Source organism: Strix aluco, chromosome 3 (assembly GCF_031877795.1).
Source record: "Strix aluco isolate bStrAlu1 chromosome 3, bStrAlu1.hap1, whole genome shotgun sequence".
In the NCBI taxonomy this organism is placed as follows: Eukaryota; Metazoa; Chordata; class Aves; order Strigiformes; family Strigidae; genus Strix; species Strix aluco.
Window position 1 is genome coordinate 92,220,027 of NC_133933.1, and position 16,453 is coordinate 92,236,479.

General features: G+C 40.8%; 2 protein-coding genes across 14 annotated transcripts in view; one reads left to right on the forward strand and one right to left on the reverse strand.

Moving 5' to 3' along the window:
* Positions 1-15,423, reverse strand: part of ORC3 (origin recognition complex subunit 3) — a 38,014-nt gene extending 22,591 nt beyond the window's left edge. For 4 of the 8 annotated variants that reach the window (XR_012622602.1, XR_012622601.1, XM_074819594.1 and 1 more), the window contains exons 1-7: positions 15,274-15,416; positions 12,740-12,794; positions 9,525-9,622; positions 5,316-5,460; positions 3,952-4,056; positions 3,033-3,187; positions 1,951-2,087 (exon numbers count right to left, since the gene is read on the reverse strand). Coding sequence is in view for 6 of the 8 variants with exons in the window: in XM_074819594.1 (XP_074675695.1) it covers positions 1,951-2,087; positions 3,033-3,187; positions 3,952-4,056; positions 5,316-5,460; positions 9,525-9,622; positions 12,740-12,794; positions 15,274-15,297 (719 nt within the window). In the remaining 2 variants the exon portion in view is untranslated. Of the gene's footprint in view, positions 1-1,950; positions 2,088-3,032; positions 3,188-3,951; positions 4,057-4,153; positions 5,290-5,315; positions 5,461-9,524; positions 9,623-12,739; positions 12,795-15,273 lie in introns of those variants that run through there. The other 4 variants (XM_074819595.1, XM_074819596.1, XM_074819598.1 and 1 more) reach the window with 4 other exon arrangements.
* A 94-nt stretch (positions 15,424-15,517) lies between these two features.
* The window catches only part of RARS2 (arginyl-tRNA synthetase 2, mitochondrial), a 39,908-nt gene continuing 38,972 nt past the window's right edge, over positions 15,518-16,453 (forward strand). For 3 of the 6 annotated variants that reach the window (XR_012622603.1, XM_074819604.1, XM_074819603.1), the window contains exon 1: positions 15,518-15,675. Coding sequence is in view for 5 of the 6 variants with exons in the window: in XM_074819604.1 (XP_074675705.1) it covers positions 15,637-15,675 (39 nt within the window). In the remaining variant the exon portion in view is untranslated. The remainder of the gene's footprint in view (positions 15,676-16,453) is intronic. The other 3 variants (XM_074819601.1, XM_074819602.1, XM_074819600.1) reach the window with 2 other exon arrangements.

Below are 16,453 nucleotides of genomic sequence, written 5' to 3' on the forward strand. Positions count from 1 at the left end.
CAAAAGAGTTTTGATGTGGAGTAAAATGAAAAAGAAATGAAGCTATCTAAAGCCCTAAAGTAGAAAAGCAAATTAAATTATATTTTAGGATTCAAATTTCAGGAAGTGGCATAAAAGGCATCTTTTCAGTTAGATTATTGCACTGGTCCTATCTTCCCCAAAAGTTACATTCAGATAATTGAATCTTATGTGGATTTTTTTTTTCCAAAGAAGTAGAGAAAAAAATAAGAAACATTAAACAGCTGTGTCAAGAAAATTTACAAATTTTACACCATTTAATAAATTTAAATTTGAAACCCTCCAATGTTCTATGTTTCCATTATACTTAAAAAAAATGAATTCCAACTTCCCCAGAGTAAATCTTCCTCTTCAGATAATTTTTTTAGTATATGCTTTGAGAATTGATAACCAGGATCAAATGTCATATTCCTTGTGGACAGCATACAAATTATACAAAATAGTGTTTTCAGTATTAGTTCGCCATTGATTTCCTTTTATTAGTTTCAAGGAGATACAAATTCTGCTATCTTGAATATCTTCTAGGTTAAAATTGACAATTTATTCTTTTCCTGTTTTCACCACAGCAACTTTTTGACCTTGGTGTTTTAACTGTTATCCCACAATTATTTCATTTCTCTAACTCCTCAAAAGTCATTGCTAGAGACTTAAACATAAAAACAATCAAATTCATATATTACTGTCCACTGTTGATAACCTAAAAGAGTATCAGAGAGAAACTGAATCTTGTGATTAACAGATCAGAAGAACCTCTCACACTTACCCACTTCGCCCTTATTATTAAACATGTTTAAGACTGAAATGGAGAGAATAAACCAAATCTCTACAATTTTCCCAAAGACCTTTTTCAAAGTATTATGCAACTCCGTCAAGCTTCTATTTTACCCATCTTCTACTTTACTTTAATCGAGACAATCATTAGTTATAAGATCATTTGAATCCTCTGAACTTTTCTGAACACACAGTCTATTAAAAAAAATTGTATTTGCAAATAGTAGACTGACAGACTTAAACTGCCCTTCATCTACATTCCATATGCTCATAATTATTTATCCTTGCCACAAAAAGCAAAATAAAACATGACACTTAAAAAACAATTAAAACCTCATTTCCCCCTGCATTACACCCTAATTATTTCCAGATAATTGTGCATTTCCGATTTTACTTCTTGAAATGTTCCCAAGAGAACCCATCTGCCAGATCTGAAGTAGAAAAATATTTTTATTGTGGGTCTCTCAGCAAGTGAAATTGCCTAGCCTTGTTTAGAGGTAATGTCAGGTGTGCATACTGCAGCTGAATTAGTTGTACAACTACAGCCCCAATTATGCTGCAACTACAGTTTCAACCCGGGGAATAAGTTTAAGTGCACTTTTTCGAGAACAGCATGGGGTTTTGATAGTGCATGAGATGATATTAAATAAGATGGGTTAAGAAACGACAGAAGCACAGGAGCACCTGAAGTAGTCAGCTACTCATTACAGTTCCTGGCCAACACTAAGAAATTCTCTGGCTAAGTTTCATATACTCCTACTAGTAAGCTAGTGACCTTTAAGCAGCATTATATCAGTAGTCATGCAAAAAACATACTCCAAAACCAATTTTAAAAGTCTACAGAAGAATGATCTAGGCATGTTAAAAACTAGTTTCACAATCACAAATTCTGTAACAACTAGTACCAATAAATCCTCTTGTGTAAAGAATTAAATCAGCCACCCAATATCTCAATTCAGCCCTTGGGCACTCTGGTTCAGAGTCCCAAGTCAGCTTTAGGGTAACTTATCCTCAGAACCTAGCAAATAGGTTTTTGCTCAATCACTGCTGCAAAGAAGCAGCATCAGTATTTGATTCCAACTCTCCACTGGCCTCATTCAAAACAGCTGCAAATAGAAAATGGGTAAAGGAGTGGAAGAACTAAACTTCAGGTCACATTACCTGCTGATGACTATGAAGTCTTGAAGTACTTTTGTGGAGAAACTTTCCATGTCTTTGAATACAACTACAACTGGAGGAGATTGCCAGTGTCTGGAAGAGGAAGTTCTTTTTTTGCTTGGAGTTTCAGAATCTGTTTTCTTTAAAGCCATTCGTTATGCATTGATAAACAGAAGACAGTAAAATAAAAAGATTGAATCATATGTACGGTATTATAATGCTCCAAAGTGACATGACTGACTTTTATGGTCAGTGGTATTTATTATTAGCATCTAGAATTTCAATTATTCTTCCTTCTGTTTGGCACAGCATGAAGTACAAAGAATAAACATTTTAAAAACACACATTCCAATAAAGACAAGAATAGCTCTGTGGGACAGAACTGGTGAAATTCTGTTGGGATTGAGGGAGAAGATTTGGGTTGTGTACACAGACATTGTCCATCTCCTATATCTTCACCCAGTAATAAAAAGAGCATGTACTCATTACACTTTTGTTTAACACACCGCTCTCATGAAGTCATCATAAAATCGGTTCTAACTTTCATTGGTGACAGAAACAAAATTTAAAACTTCACTGGCTTTATTAAATACAAAGGCACAAAAACATTTTGAAAGTTATCTTCTCACTGCTGGTCGGTTTAGTGTGGGCTGCAGATGACATAATGGCACATTAGCACTAACACGGTGCCCTTCCCCTGGATGGCTGTTCCTTCTTAAAGTTTTGTTTTAATAAACAAAACATCTCAGCACTCCTGGGAGAAAAGCATCTGGTATGAAATTGATATTGCATTTTAAGCTTTTAGTTCCTGAGTAAACATATGATAATACAGTACTTTTTGTTTATTTTTCAGAATTCTGACATTCACACCTCATCAGAAACTAACTCCACATTTGTTATATATGTTACAGATCTATTATTCAAATCACCTCAATCTCAGTTATTTCTTATTATTAAATTAAAAACTAACCTTTGGCAATTTTTTCATTATGGCACAGAAATTTGAGTTATTCAATTTCTTTTTTAAAAGCATCTAAAGGTTAGGCATTTTTATAAACTGGTGATACAAAAAAAAAAATTCATACCTTTGTTACACTCTCATACCAGCTGATAAGAGAAGTCATTGAACAACGTATTCTGTTATGGGAAACCTGCACATAGTCCTCGTCTTCAGAAGAGTCCACATCTACATAGCAGTTCATCAGCTGGCCCATCAGCTTCTGCATCAGCTTTTTTACGCCTGCACAAAACATTTTTAGACACACAGTAAAGACATTTGGTTATTTGGTAACACTTCTCCAACTCATATTCTAAAAAATTACCCCAAGTTATCACTATTCTTTTCTAGTGATTCTCCTCTCTCCAGAATGCTCATCTCATGCTCCAGAAAGCTTGAAAGTGTTCGTGACATGCATGTTGTTAATGCAATAAAAATTATCCTATTAATTTGCCTGGATAGCAACAATTCAGGTTAAGATGTTGTCCCCTTCACTTTCCCGAACTCCAGCCACATGCTATTAGAGTGTCCTAAAAATAAATAAGGCAGCCAATCCACAGATCTGGAGATGCTGACATAAGTGATTTTAATCTTTTCACCTAAAAAATAAAAAAGGAGCAATGAACGCGGAAACAAATTTTATTCTACACATTCCCTCACTGTAATAACATGACTGTAAGGATTTAAAAAATGCAATGCATACATACACTGTTCAGTTAAACAAGAGGAAAGCCAACCTACAATATCCACATGCAATACACTAAGCAGCATGCTCTTGACATTTATGCTACAACTAAGCAGTATTTAAATCTTCATTGTTTTAAACAGAACTGGATATCTCTTAAAATACAGTAGGCATTACTGCTCTGTTAACATGAGATTGAGCAAACCTTTAGAAAGTCTTCACGATCCCTCCATCCCATTATTCTCACATTTGGGGACAAAAGCTAGAATTTCTAGTTAATTGATAGCTTATTCAGAAGCAGCAAAGCTACTGCACTACTTACCTGGGCAATCTTTGGCTTCCAGAAAGGCTATATAGGGAGTAATGTTATTCTGAAGGACTTCTGAGAGACTTCTAAAAGTCAAGTCATGATCTGTAACATTTACACCTAGAAAAAAGACAAGTTTTTAAGGGCATTTTTCCTGTGATTTGTGACCACAATGATTGAATAATAAACTAAACAGCAGATAAAAAACAGAAGATACCTCAAATATTCAAGGAAGGAATGAAAAGCATCGCATCATCTATGAGGAAAGATTAAAAACTAGCGCAAGATTAGACATACATGTTAATACTAGCTGATTAAAAGGAACTATTAAAAATCACTGCAAAGATCCCTCATATAGTTTGGTTTTCTTTTTTAAAGAAAGATTTCTCAAGGGTGCAAACCTGCAAGGAGTAGGATTGGTGTTCCACCTTCTCAGATACTCACACCCTCAGAAGCCATCCACAGTCATCCAAGGCCCGCAGAGAAGATGAAATTCACCTTCTCTAGAGGGCGAGCAGTGCATACACCTGAGACCTGGATTCTCACGTGGCTTACGTAAGGAGGAAAATTACTACAAGTTAGTATGAACTACAGTCTGAATTTACTATGAACTACTCAATATTTACTGCCTTTGTTAACATCCTTAGTCAACCAAAAAAAGAACCAGCCCTTCCAGAAGGCAATTCACAGCTTCTTCCACAGAAATATCTAGAGCAGGAGCTTCTCACTTTCTACTACCTACCAAAGTAGACTACCTTCCAGGCTTTGTTAGTGCTTACATGGTAAGTTTGAAGCACAGGCCTGATTTTAGGTTCCCTAAAATGATCCACTGAAAATGTCATCAGGTTGCCTTGAACCAGGTTTAGGAGTAGTTACAACCCTTTGAAAGAAAGGAGCAAAAAAAAAAAAAAAAAACCAAACCAAAAACACTTCAGAACTTCACTAACTTTAGTAGTAATATCTTCAGCTATTTTCTTCACCCACTGCTTCTTTTCCAAGATGACGACACTGCTTTCCTACACATAAAGATGCACTGCAAGAACATATATCAGCAATACAGAAACTGCGTAATCCCATGGTTAGTAATAGAAACCACCAAGTATGTTGCTGGCAGAAACGGGGACAGAATCAAAACATCTCCAGTGCCTCAGGAACAAAAAAAATCCAAATCACTACCAGCTGCCTAAGAGCTTTGGGGAAGGTGTTAACTTACTGGACTATTATGCATACAGACAAAGCGGAAGGTCTTATCTCTTCTGTTAACATTCCTGAAGCCATACTGCTCACAGTAATTGCTGGAAGTCAGCAATATATTTTTCTTTCATCTCTGTATCAGTTTTAATCAGATGTAAATAAAATATACCTTTAAAAAAAATTACCTAAGACAAGAGCTGCAGTAGGGATTTCTTTGGACTTCATCCGACAAGTCCATTCTGTTGTCTTCTCTTGGAACTCAGAATGAGATCGCCTCAAAAAACTGACTAGATTATCAAATAACTGCTTATTCAAGTCTTCCTGTATTTGCTGTAAACAAACACAGAAAGATTATATTTATAAAAATGTGGAAACACCAGAATACCTTCTTTTTCCTACCCCTTTCCTGCATAATTTTTAATCCTTAAAACTCCAGGGTAAAATTTTAAGTAACACGAAGTTTTCCTGCAAACTATAAACACGTTGATTTATTCACCGTGGCAAACACAGACATTTCCCATCTTGGAACTTCTGGCCAAATGCCTCAACAATAACTTGGAAAGCAAATGATCTTAACTGCGTCACAGCACAGGCTTTAAAGGAGGGGAAAAAAAAGCCCAACATACAGACAAAGTGTAGGTAACATAGGAAGAACAAAACAATATAATTAGCTTCTGGCAGAATGTTCATGAAAATTCCTATTATTCCCTTTTGGCTTACAAAACACCTGTAAACATTTTTGAGAGATCTAAATGAGAGCAAACATTCAGCCCCTCCAAATCTAACTCAGGGTGAGAGAAAAAAAAATAAGTAAGAAAAGCATTAAGCATGTTTTATAGGAAAAAATACTAAACCACATGACTGCCATATTTGCTACTCTGTCTTTTGCCCTTCAGGATGATTTTCATACGAGAATATGCATATGCAGGAATATGGAAAGGTGAGAGAAAACAGGGAGAGATAAAACTTTTAAAGGCAGATATACAGTCGCAGCACTTTGTATTTCTTTTATGATGTATGTGCCTTTGAAAATCTGTCTCTAATCCAAGATATGCCTTCTGCTAGAGCAGACAAAAAACCCTGTACTCTGAATTTCAGGGTATCAATATATACTCTAGATATTAGAAACAAGATCAAACCCCTGCCCCCAATAAAATCATCACCAAGATTTATTAGCAACAAGAAGTGACATACACAGCAGTAAACTCTATTTTAAATGAAGTGGCAAAGGCCATCTCTAGCAGCTTTGATGAGGCAGCAATCAAATGAGTTAAGGTCACATCTCCAGGAGATTGCACACAATGCCTGCTCAAAAACCTGAGCTCCATTTCCATCATACAGTAGAGTTCCTGTTGCTCTCCTGAACTGATAAAACTGTATATGAAGTAATCCTAGTCTTTTCACCTTCTATTTATTAAAAAATATTCTTCTGGCCTTTCTGATGTTGATTATGCACCTCTGAGCTCTCACTTGACAAATTCTTTGGCAACTCAGAAGAAACTCTAACATGGCATTTTAAAAAGAAGAATTTAAGCCATCAGCTTTCTAACAGCATTGTAACAGCTCCTGTATTACCATATGCCCCATAACAATCCTCTGAGCTTCTGCTTCAGAATCTATCAGACCTTGACCTTCTTCGGATCATTAATGTACATATTTTCACTGAGCTGTCCTAACAAGAACTTGAATCCTTACTTTGCATGGTTACAGTATATATTATTTCTTCCAATGCACACTTGTGAAGATGGAATTCAGTCTGCCATAGCACTACATATTTACTTAGCTTTCTTAAAATCCATCAGTCTTGTCAAAACAGCTTTGTTACTGGCAGTGTTTTGGTAGTGTTCCAGGAAATACACTAGGCTGCTCTGCATCTCAAGTGACCAGCTCATTTACTTACATGACACTACTTACTCTGGAAAAGTCATATGAACTGGAAGTTCAGTCCTTGCTACAACACTAGGTTTGGTCACGATTATCTGTTGTGTGGTCTGAAAATGCTTATCTGCACATTAGAGCTAAAATTACCACATTACAGCCCTGCACTTAGATTTTTTGTTTCCAACCTGGATCCTGGCACTACAACTGGAATTCCTCACCTTACAGGAAGGGAATGTTCCTGGAAGCCCTTGATGAGATGTATCATAATATGAACACTTGCAAGGCCACTGCTGACAGCAGGGGTCAAAACTGGGATACCTTGCAATACTGAAACAAAAAAGGTCAGAAAGTCACCTTCCAAAAATGAAGGACAGTTCCTGCAGTACTTTTGCCACTTTTTCATGTTGTGAGAAGCCTGAAAAGATCTCATCACCAGACAAGAGATGCTGCTGCCACAGTTGCAACATGGTTTATGATAGACATACAAAGGTCATTAGTGCACCGCAACAAAGCACCTGGAGGTCAAATCCTCTTCACTCTTAACACCTCAGGCAGATACCAAAGAACTGGGAAAACACCAGCACATGCACATGGCCTGCCAACAAACCATCAGGTAGTAGTACCCTGGCAAAAACTTTGGAGAACATCCTGCAAAGCTCACTTAGTACACTATCAGAACCCCTAGGATAAAAGTCCAAATCAGCAAGTCACACGCTTCCCAGGTACTCTGCCATGGATCAAGTTTACTACACCAGGGTTTGAAAGTACGTAAGAAATAAAATCCTGACTGCATAAAACCCTCACCTACCTGGTCTGACCTCACAGATGATGCCACTTTGAACAGGAGTTCAGACTAGAGACTTTCTAAGGTCCCTTCCAACTTGAATTATCACACATTTTCATATGTAAGAATAATAATCACCTCCAAGTTTGCCAACAGTGGGATAAAGGGATGATAATTCAAAACTCAGCAGAAAAAATATCAGATACCCCAGAAGCTGGATAAAGAAAATTCTATGTATAGCAGCAAAAGCAATGGCAGGTATCTGCCCTTGGGGAAATCAAACTTTAAGACAAGGCCCATATCAACTCATCAATGTAGGATGAACTGTCTTCAGTCAGGAGGAGGAAGAACAGAAGAAAGTATTTGGCTAACTCCTAGCAGCCTCAAAGAAAACAAGAATAGGAGATTTAGAACAGGAAAGAATGAGGATTTTCCAGATGGCAATGGCTCTGTGTTTCTGTGGTTAAGGGAGACTTTCACTATGATGGGCTGTACTGGCTGCTCTGGGAGAAATCCTTGCAGAGCACTAGAAAAAAAGCCAACAACACTTCTTCAACCTGAAAATTCTACAGCCACTGTTGGCAATGTAGAAGCATTGTCTCAAAAGCCTTGACAACACTGTGCCAAAGAAAGAAGATCCAAGAAAAGGTCTTCCAGAAGTAGCTAGAGAATGTCATCATCCCTGCAGTCTACTGTGCAGCTGCCAACATCACTGCCAATGCTGGTAGCTAATCCGTCAAGCTGAAGCAGTTGGCAGGAAGATACCAAATATACATCCACAAACTTCTGTGTGTTCTCTCTAATCAGCACCGTGATGTGGTGCGCTGCTTTGCACAGCTTGGCTAGTTATGGTTTGAAAAGGGCGCTGACTAGTCAAAGTGAGCTGGATCATGGAATAGTAGGAACAGAATTAGAGGAATTTACAAGTTTAGCCCAAGGGTCCCGATTGTAAGCTACATCCAACTGGCTTCTACTGTACATCCCAAAACAAACTTTGGAAAAAAAATTCTCATAATGTCCAGAGCCCAACTGCAGGCAGAGGAATATGGAATACTTGCCCAGAATCCTTGACACTGAATAGAGGAAATCACTGCTGTACGAAAGCAATTATTCATACTATAATGCAAACCAGCTGGCTATAGGGACACAACAACAGCATGCCATCTAACACACAACAATTAGGAGGCCACAGTTCAGTATGAAATTAACTCCAATCCACACCAGACAACCCCATTGACACTGTCTGTACTAATTCAATAGACTATGCTTGCAGCTGTGTCATTCAGTATTTGACATCCATGCAGCTGTATTCACATAAATCCACTGTGAACCCTGGGCTGCTATGAACTCTGTAACACTAAGGTCAAGAGCAGCCTAAAATTCTCAGAGGGCTGGCAAGCACGTAACTGAATTGAAGGTAGAAAGCAGCAGTATGCCAGGAATTAATAGAAAGAACAATTAGGAAGAACAGAAGCTTAGGAGCAGCAGCTTGAAGCATCAAAAGCATGCAGTTCTGTGGTTAGAAGTAATGTGTAATTGATGGATTTATTATTACTATCTTCTATTCTGGACAGGGATTTCGGTCTCAGTCAGTATTGCTGGTTCTTTTATTGCTTTAACTAATTGCTGTTTTAAGTGTGTAAAAGAAAAAAAGATCTCCAGAAACAAAGAAGCAAGCAGCATTGTTATAAATGCAAAACATTGCTTTAGTATGAGGTGCAAGACTCACCTTTGTTTCTGATTTGATCTGATGCCATAAAGACTGACAGGTAATAAACCGCAACTCGGCATCCTCTGAATCATTATTTCTTTCTTTGAAATCAGTAACTAGAAAGACAGAAAGCAAAGGCAAGCACAAATAAGATTATTAAAACAAAACATTTTTTTGTTGAGAAGAAAACAAAAGCACCTGACTGAAACAAGAACATCTTAATGTACGTATATATCTGAGGGAGACGACTTTTCTCTTAACCAATTAAATAACTGGTGTTATTGGGTAGAATAAGCAAGGGAACAAGCAGAATCTACTACCCAAGCATGCAGGCAAAAGGTAAAGAACTGGCTTCCATCTCAAGTCCCAGATGAGCTAAAGGCCAAATCAGAGCAAATGGTCTTTATTATTAAAATAAATTTTTTTAAAAAATCTTTCCCTTGCTTCAGAAAGTTTTGTGGGTCTCTTTCACTTATTAAATATTCAACCCTCCTTCACTATTACAGCCAGATATGAACCATAAAGGCTTGCAAAAATAGATACATAAAAATTCTTTCTGTTCCCCAGGGAAGATGCAGCTAACACCAATTTCCTGAAAATAATAAGGTATACTGGGAAAGAACTGTCAGGTTACATGAAATATAGCTTTATTTTTTAAAAATACATTTAACCAACACAACTGTGCCAGCAAAACTTTTAAGTGCAAACTAGGCCTACATTTCTGGCTCACCTCTAAATTGCCTCTTGCTTCTATAGATGCTCTTTATGAAAAACAGAAGGAGAATCAGACCCTTTTTGGTAAAACAGTGTCTTGGCACATTTTCTGAATATATCTGGCTTCCCAGGTGCTGCTCTGCCTCACAGATGTGAGTACAGAAGCTCTCCACCAGCTTCCAACTAAGAAAGACAGAGCTGGGAGTAAAATAAGAGACTGAATAGAAACTGGTATAACTGAGTAAGGCTTTTCTCATTGTTTTTCCTCCCACACACAGCCTACTTTTTTTTTCTTTAAGGGAAAAGGCACAGGCTGGGAACCATCCTTCTTCTCCCAGCATACATTTAGCAGGTCTGCTGTGCTTTAAGGCTTCACTAATGCCACCTGGAAGAATACAAACACTGAACTTTATGTAAACATCCTGTTAACTGTTGCTACACAGCAACATTAAACATAACAATTGATTTTTTTCTAAATGTATGCATATAAAAAAATTTACTAGCCATTAATGTCCACTTTGTGACCATCCAATGGAGGATCATCAGTGGTCTGATCTCTAGAAAAGAACCACTTGATGAGCACATTCCACCTCCCAAAGCATTAAAACCACTCGAAAGCTCTGTAAACACAGGAGACACTCCTCATCCTCTGTTTTCATTGTCTTCCCTAAAATAACACCTCATTTGTATCCCTAAGAAAAATCACTTAAAATACATGATCCACTCTGATTACCCAGGTCTTAGGCTTTTAGTTAAAGAAAATCCAGCCACCACATTATTGGTAATATATCAAGGCATTATATTCTTTTTATACTACCAAAACTCAAACTATAGGTGCAAATGTGCACAAAAGGTCTTTTGTGGGGTGCAACAGTACTATCAACTATCGCTGCTGTGACGTTTCACAACTGAAACTTCACACTTGACAGGTTTGGGCTTCCAAATGGGACGGACGTACATCAAAGTACTGTTTATTTAGAACACCATTCTAACCAACCGCTGCGAGCAGCCAAACTAGCTTACCTCTGCCTCTCTTTTAGGGGTAGTTCAGCCAAATTTGTTTTTCTGTCTCAAAGCATTTGCTAACTAGAACAACATGTTTAGTAGGATTTATCAAAGCATTACTAATCTTGAAAAAACAAAACCATAATATCCAGTAAGGGCTAAAATTTCAATGTAGTTTAAGTGCATAGATCTCGGTTGTGGGTTTATTCATCTTGCAATGACTTGGAATGACAGACCGGATTCTATTTCCCTCCCTCTCATTCCCTGAGCTACAGATGTGCCAACTCTCACGGAAAAAACAACTTGGGATTAACTTTAAAGCAGGTGTAACAGTAAGTCCCTCTGGTAATAAATGAGCCTGTGGTGATTTCCACAAAAATCTGGCCTTATTACTTTTCCTTCCACTTTTTTTTACACAAATTGTCACACTTTTTGACAGCTCTGGTGATGCCAAAAAAAGTTTAATCTGGGAACAGTAAGCTTCCTAACTGAGTCTCAAACAACAACTGTTTAAGCAGCATTATTTGTGACTTCAGTAAGAGTCAGTCCTGCTCAGTCATCTTCAGTTGACAAGAGGCCTGTATCACAGAATCATCTAGGTTGAAAGGGACCTTGAAGATCATCTAGTCCAACCATTAACCTAGCACTGACAGATCCCAACTACACCATATTCCCAAGTGCTATGTCAACCCACCTCTTGAACACCTCTAGGGATGGGGACTCCACCACCTCCCTGGGCAGCCATTCCAATGCCTGACTACCCGTTCTGTAAAGAAATGCTTCCTAATATCTAGTCTAAACCTTCCCTGGTGCAACTTGAGGCCATTCCCTCTTGTCCTATCACTTATTACTTGATTAAAGAGGCTCATCCCCAGCTTTCTGCAACCTCCTTTCAGGTAGTTGTAGAGGGCAATGAGGTCTCCCCTCAGCCTCCTCTTCTCCAGACTAAACAAGCCCAGTTGCCTCAGCTGCTCCTCGTATGACATGTGCTCCAGACCCTTCACCTTTTATGCTCTGTATACACATGTGGCATAGAGGCTGGAGAAAATATACATAACAAATACTAGTGGACAGAAGCCATGGGATCTTCATAAACGGCTTTTCTTTCTTCTTTTCCTTAAGAAACTTAGGCAAACTACCCAGAATATGATGAGACTTATGAATGGGATATTATTTCTGACTCCTATAGCTTAAATATAGGTCGTCCAGACTCTTCAGATAAATAGCTTGTCAGCCAATAAACAATTTATGGTAGCATGGAAAAGAGCTCTCTCGTTAAAAAAAAAGAAAAATGTGCAAAGATAGCTATACAATCTTGATTGCTGGAGATGAAAACCACATTTACACTAGCCAACAATCTGCTGGGGTTCCTCTGAAGAAATGAGTTTTCAGCAATACTGACATCAAGGACCACAGAAATTCTCACACAGCTATGACAGAACTCAATCAGATGTGGCAAACCTTCCAGGATTAACCCTTGTCAAGCACAGAAACATATATCAAAATGCACTAACCTGTTTTCTGAGACACCCTTCTCTTCTTGGGAGTTGGTTTAAATACAAAGCAGCCCTAGAGAAGAGCAAAAACCATAAACTTCAATATAAGCATCAATCTGACTGCTCCCAAGGCTACTTTATTCTCCTTTAATTTCAGTGCTCCATTAAACCAACAATTTGAACTGAATTGCCAGCATCTTAAGGATATCAATTTGCATGTTGTCCCTTTATATTCCTGTTTCAAGCTGGAAAACTAGTGGAAGCAGTATCCCAGCATATTTGGAAGTAACTCTTTCATCTTTCCATTATGTTCTTCAAATCAACCATCAACTAGAACAGCAGAAGACTTTAAAACATCTCGTAACGTCCAACAGGTCTAGAATTAAGAAGAAATGATTCCCTGGGGACACATCAATAGATTTTTCTCAGTACAATTTCAGCTGAAAACAAAACAACAGAAAAAAGCAGAGGCTGGGATGCATCAAAAAGGTTATCCAGAATAATGCAATGAGTATTATTAAGTCACTTACAAAAGCCAATGACACACCCTAGCTACAGAGGACAAGTGCATCCCCATTCAAAAAAATAGAGATAGTTTGAAGCAGAATGACAAATGTCCTCCAGATAGAAGTCATCTCTCAGTTAGATCCGTTTCATCACAAAGGAGGAGGAAATAAAACACAAGTATTAAGCTTTGAATTCTGCAATTTTTTTTCATTTTCCTGTAGAAAATCTGAAATTTTTTCCCCCATCCTCTCAAATAAGAACTCATCCATTTTGAAGAGTTATACAGATTTCCCATATATATCAGAAGTCATATGCATTCCCCAGCTCTCACTGTGAGGTTCTTGTGCTACAGCAAGGGGGAAGGAAACACACTAGCATTCAAGACAGATAAACAGACTGATTCAATCCTCTATTTCTCAAAGGAGATGCTTATACAAGCAAAGATTACTGAACTCAACCTAGGATAGTTCAGCCACTAGCATAAGAACGATCTAGTGAAAATAAAACTCCAGAGATATGTTCAATTTTGATCACAAGCACCAGTCCATTGGGTAACTTCAGACATGTTATTTCCTTTCTTACACAAATAAGAAATTACAGTAAAACACTGATAACAATATTGGCCTCCTCTAAAAAACAGTCTTATGAATTGGAGATGCCTTCAGATACTTTCCATTTTACCATGCATATTAACAACCATCTAAAAACAGCTGGACAAAAGTTGTGGTTATTCTACAGATCCTAAACACTCCAGAAGAATTCCACTACAAAAAGCTATGCTACAGTCCTATTTATGCTGCAGTACGCAGGTGGCAGAACAGTAATTCACGAGACCACAACTGGAATTGGCCAAAATAACTACAAATCACATATATAAAATAAGAAACAATGTATGCTTAACCAAATCAAACACAAATACTATTTAATGCTTTAGAAGCACTGGATTTCCCTACACCACTGAAAGTAGCAGAGACCAGAACATAAAACGGCAAAGAAGTATTATATATGACATGGGAAGCAAGGTTGGAATGGGGGGGGGACACACACGTTTCACTACCTAACTACTCAACGGCAACAGCCATTATTGAACGGGAAATCCACCAGGTTTGGATGAAGTTTCAACTTTGTTTGGAAGTACTTCCCTTTAGCAGTAATAACCTGCACAGTGACTTCCACACCGACGGATCCAGCTGCACACTGCAATTCAGTGAAAAACAATATAAGGGACAAGAGTCTTCTGATGTTAAAACACATCCCTTCCCGCTGTGAACCACTGCTATTATTCACTATATGGTCAAGCAAGAGAAGTTGTTACAACGTTCCAATACATTTTAGGCCTCCCTACATGCATTCATCAGAGTGTTAGTATCTCCCTACTGCCAGCCCTGCCTAAAGGCCAGACAAAAACTTTCAGCTCAGAAATATCAAGGCAATAATAGATATTTCACATCACGTGAGTGACAGCACTTTTCTTTTTGTATCTCCAGTAAATTAGTTTTGGGGGAAAACGCAATGAGTGTTTCAAAGTGGCAGCAAGCTGTGCCAACAGACTAGCTGAAGTGACAAAACCTGCAGCCACAACACTACCGCTCAGTTCTACGTGTTTACTTCAAGTACGAGCGCTTTTTGTGTGCTAAGAGGACAGAGAAGCAGGACGAGAGAGCTGGCTGTTGGGAGAAGAAAAAGTGCCCCGGGTAACGCGGGACCGAGTGGGTGTCAGGGCACGGATGGAGAGCCAAGACTTGCCATAGCAAGGGAAGAGAACACAGGCACAGGCAACTGGGAGCCCGGGCTCAGGGGATCAGGGAAACAGCAGCGGATATGCAGAGGAGGAGGAGCGGAGGCAGGATGCGACGGGGAGACGCGGCAATTCTGCGGGTCGGTTCCTCCAGCACCCGCACAACCGCACTCCTCCCCTCCCGGGGCCGGCAGGGACGGCTCCGAGGGGCCGCTCTGCTCAGAGGGAGCCCCCGTCCCGCCGAGGCGGGAGAGCGGCATCGCTCTGGGCACGCCGAGCCGCCGGCGGCCCTCCCGCGCGCCCTCACCTTGGAGACGGAGCACGTGCTCATGTCGCCCCGCGGGCCCCGGCGGTACCGGACACGCCGCCCCGCCGCCGCCGGAGGGGGAGGCGCCGCGCAGGCCGGCACGGGCCCGCGGCGCACGCGCGCTCCGGGAACGCCGTCCGGCTCCCGGCTGGTCCGCCAAACGCGCTGGCCTGACGCGGTGGCTTCGCCGCTCTGCTCCCGCCCCTCCCCGCCCCTGCGCACCTCCTCTGCGCAAAGGAGGGGAGCGGCCTTGTCCTGCCACCCCCGGCCTGAGAATGGTACGGCCCTGCCCGCCCCTGGGCCGGCGGAAAGGAGAGGTGGGGGGGACGGGCCGGCTGCGACCTTCCGCCTGGCGGCGCAGCCATGGCAGCCTGTTCCTTTCGGAGGAGCATCGCTTCCCAGGTACTCGCTCCCTCCCGCAGCCAGCGCCGAGGAGGGGCGCGCCCTGACCGCGACGCTTCCCTCCGCGCCCTCACCCAGACGCCCCTCTCCGGTCGTCTTACAGTGGGCCCGACCCGTTGCCAAGGGGCTCGGCGCGGGCTTCCCTGCCCCGCCTCTCTCTGGCGGCTGAGCGGGGCGCGCGCCAGCGTCTCCCGCGGGGCCGTCCCCTCACCTGCGCGCGGCCGCGGCGGCAGCCGAGGGCACCGCCCCCCCCCCTTCCCCGGCCGGCCTGTGGCGGGAGGGCTGGCGCAAGCGCTGTCCCCGCCGTCCCCTCACAGCAGCAGCCCGGCACCGGGCGCGCAGGTTCCCCCTCCCCGCAGGCTGAAGCCCGTGAGCAGTTAACCGGGGGAGGGGGTCGCTCCTCACCTTGGCGAGAAACCAGCCGTTGTTGGTTATTAGTGAGGCCCTCCATGTCATGGGCCCCTTACGCCCCGCTGACGGGGTCGGGATAAGCTGAGCGAGGTGTCACGACTAGAGAAGTCGATAAAGGCATGCGAGAGTTTAGTGGGATCCTGCGGGGGGGAGGGGAAGCTCTTTCTAAGGCTCTTCTAATATTTCTTGTGTTTGTATTGCGTTGTGGGGTTTTTTTGAAAAATTGCTTATAGTAGTTAATAAGTATTTGATTTTTTTACCTGGGTTGAAATTTGCTTTCAGACATAAATGATGCATCCCCCACAAGTATTTAAGCAGGGAGCAGTATTTTTTCTGGATCTTTTTTGCTTAAGACGTTTTGTTCTCT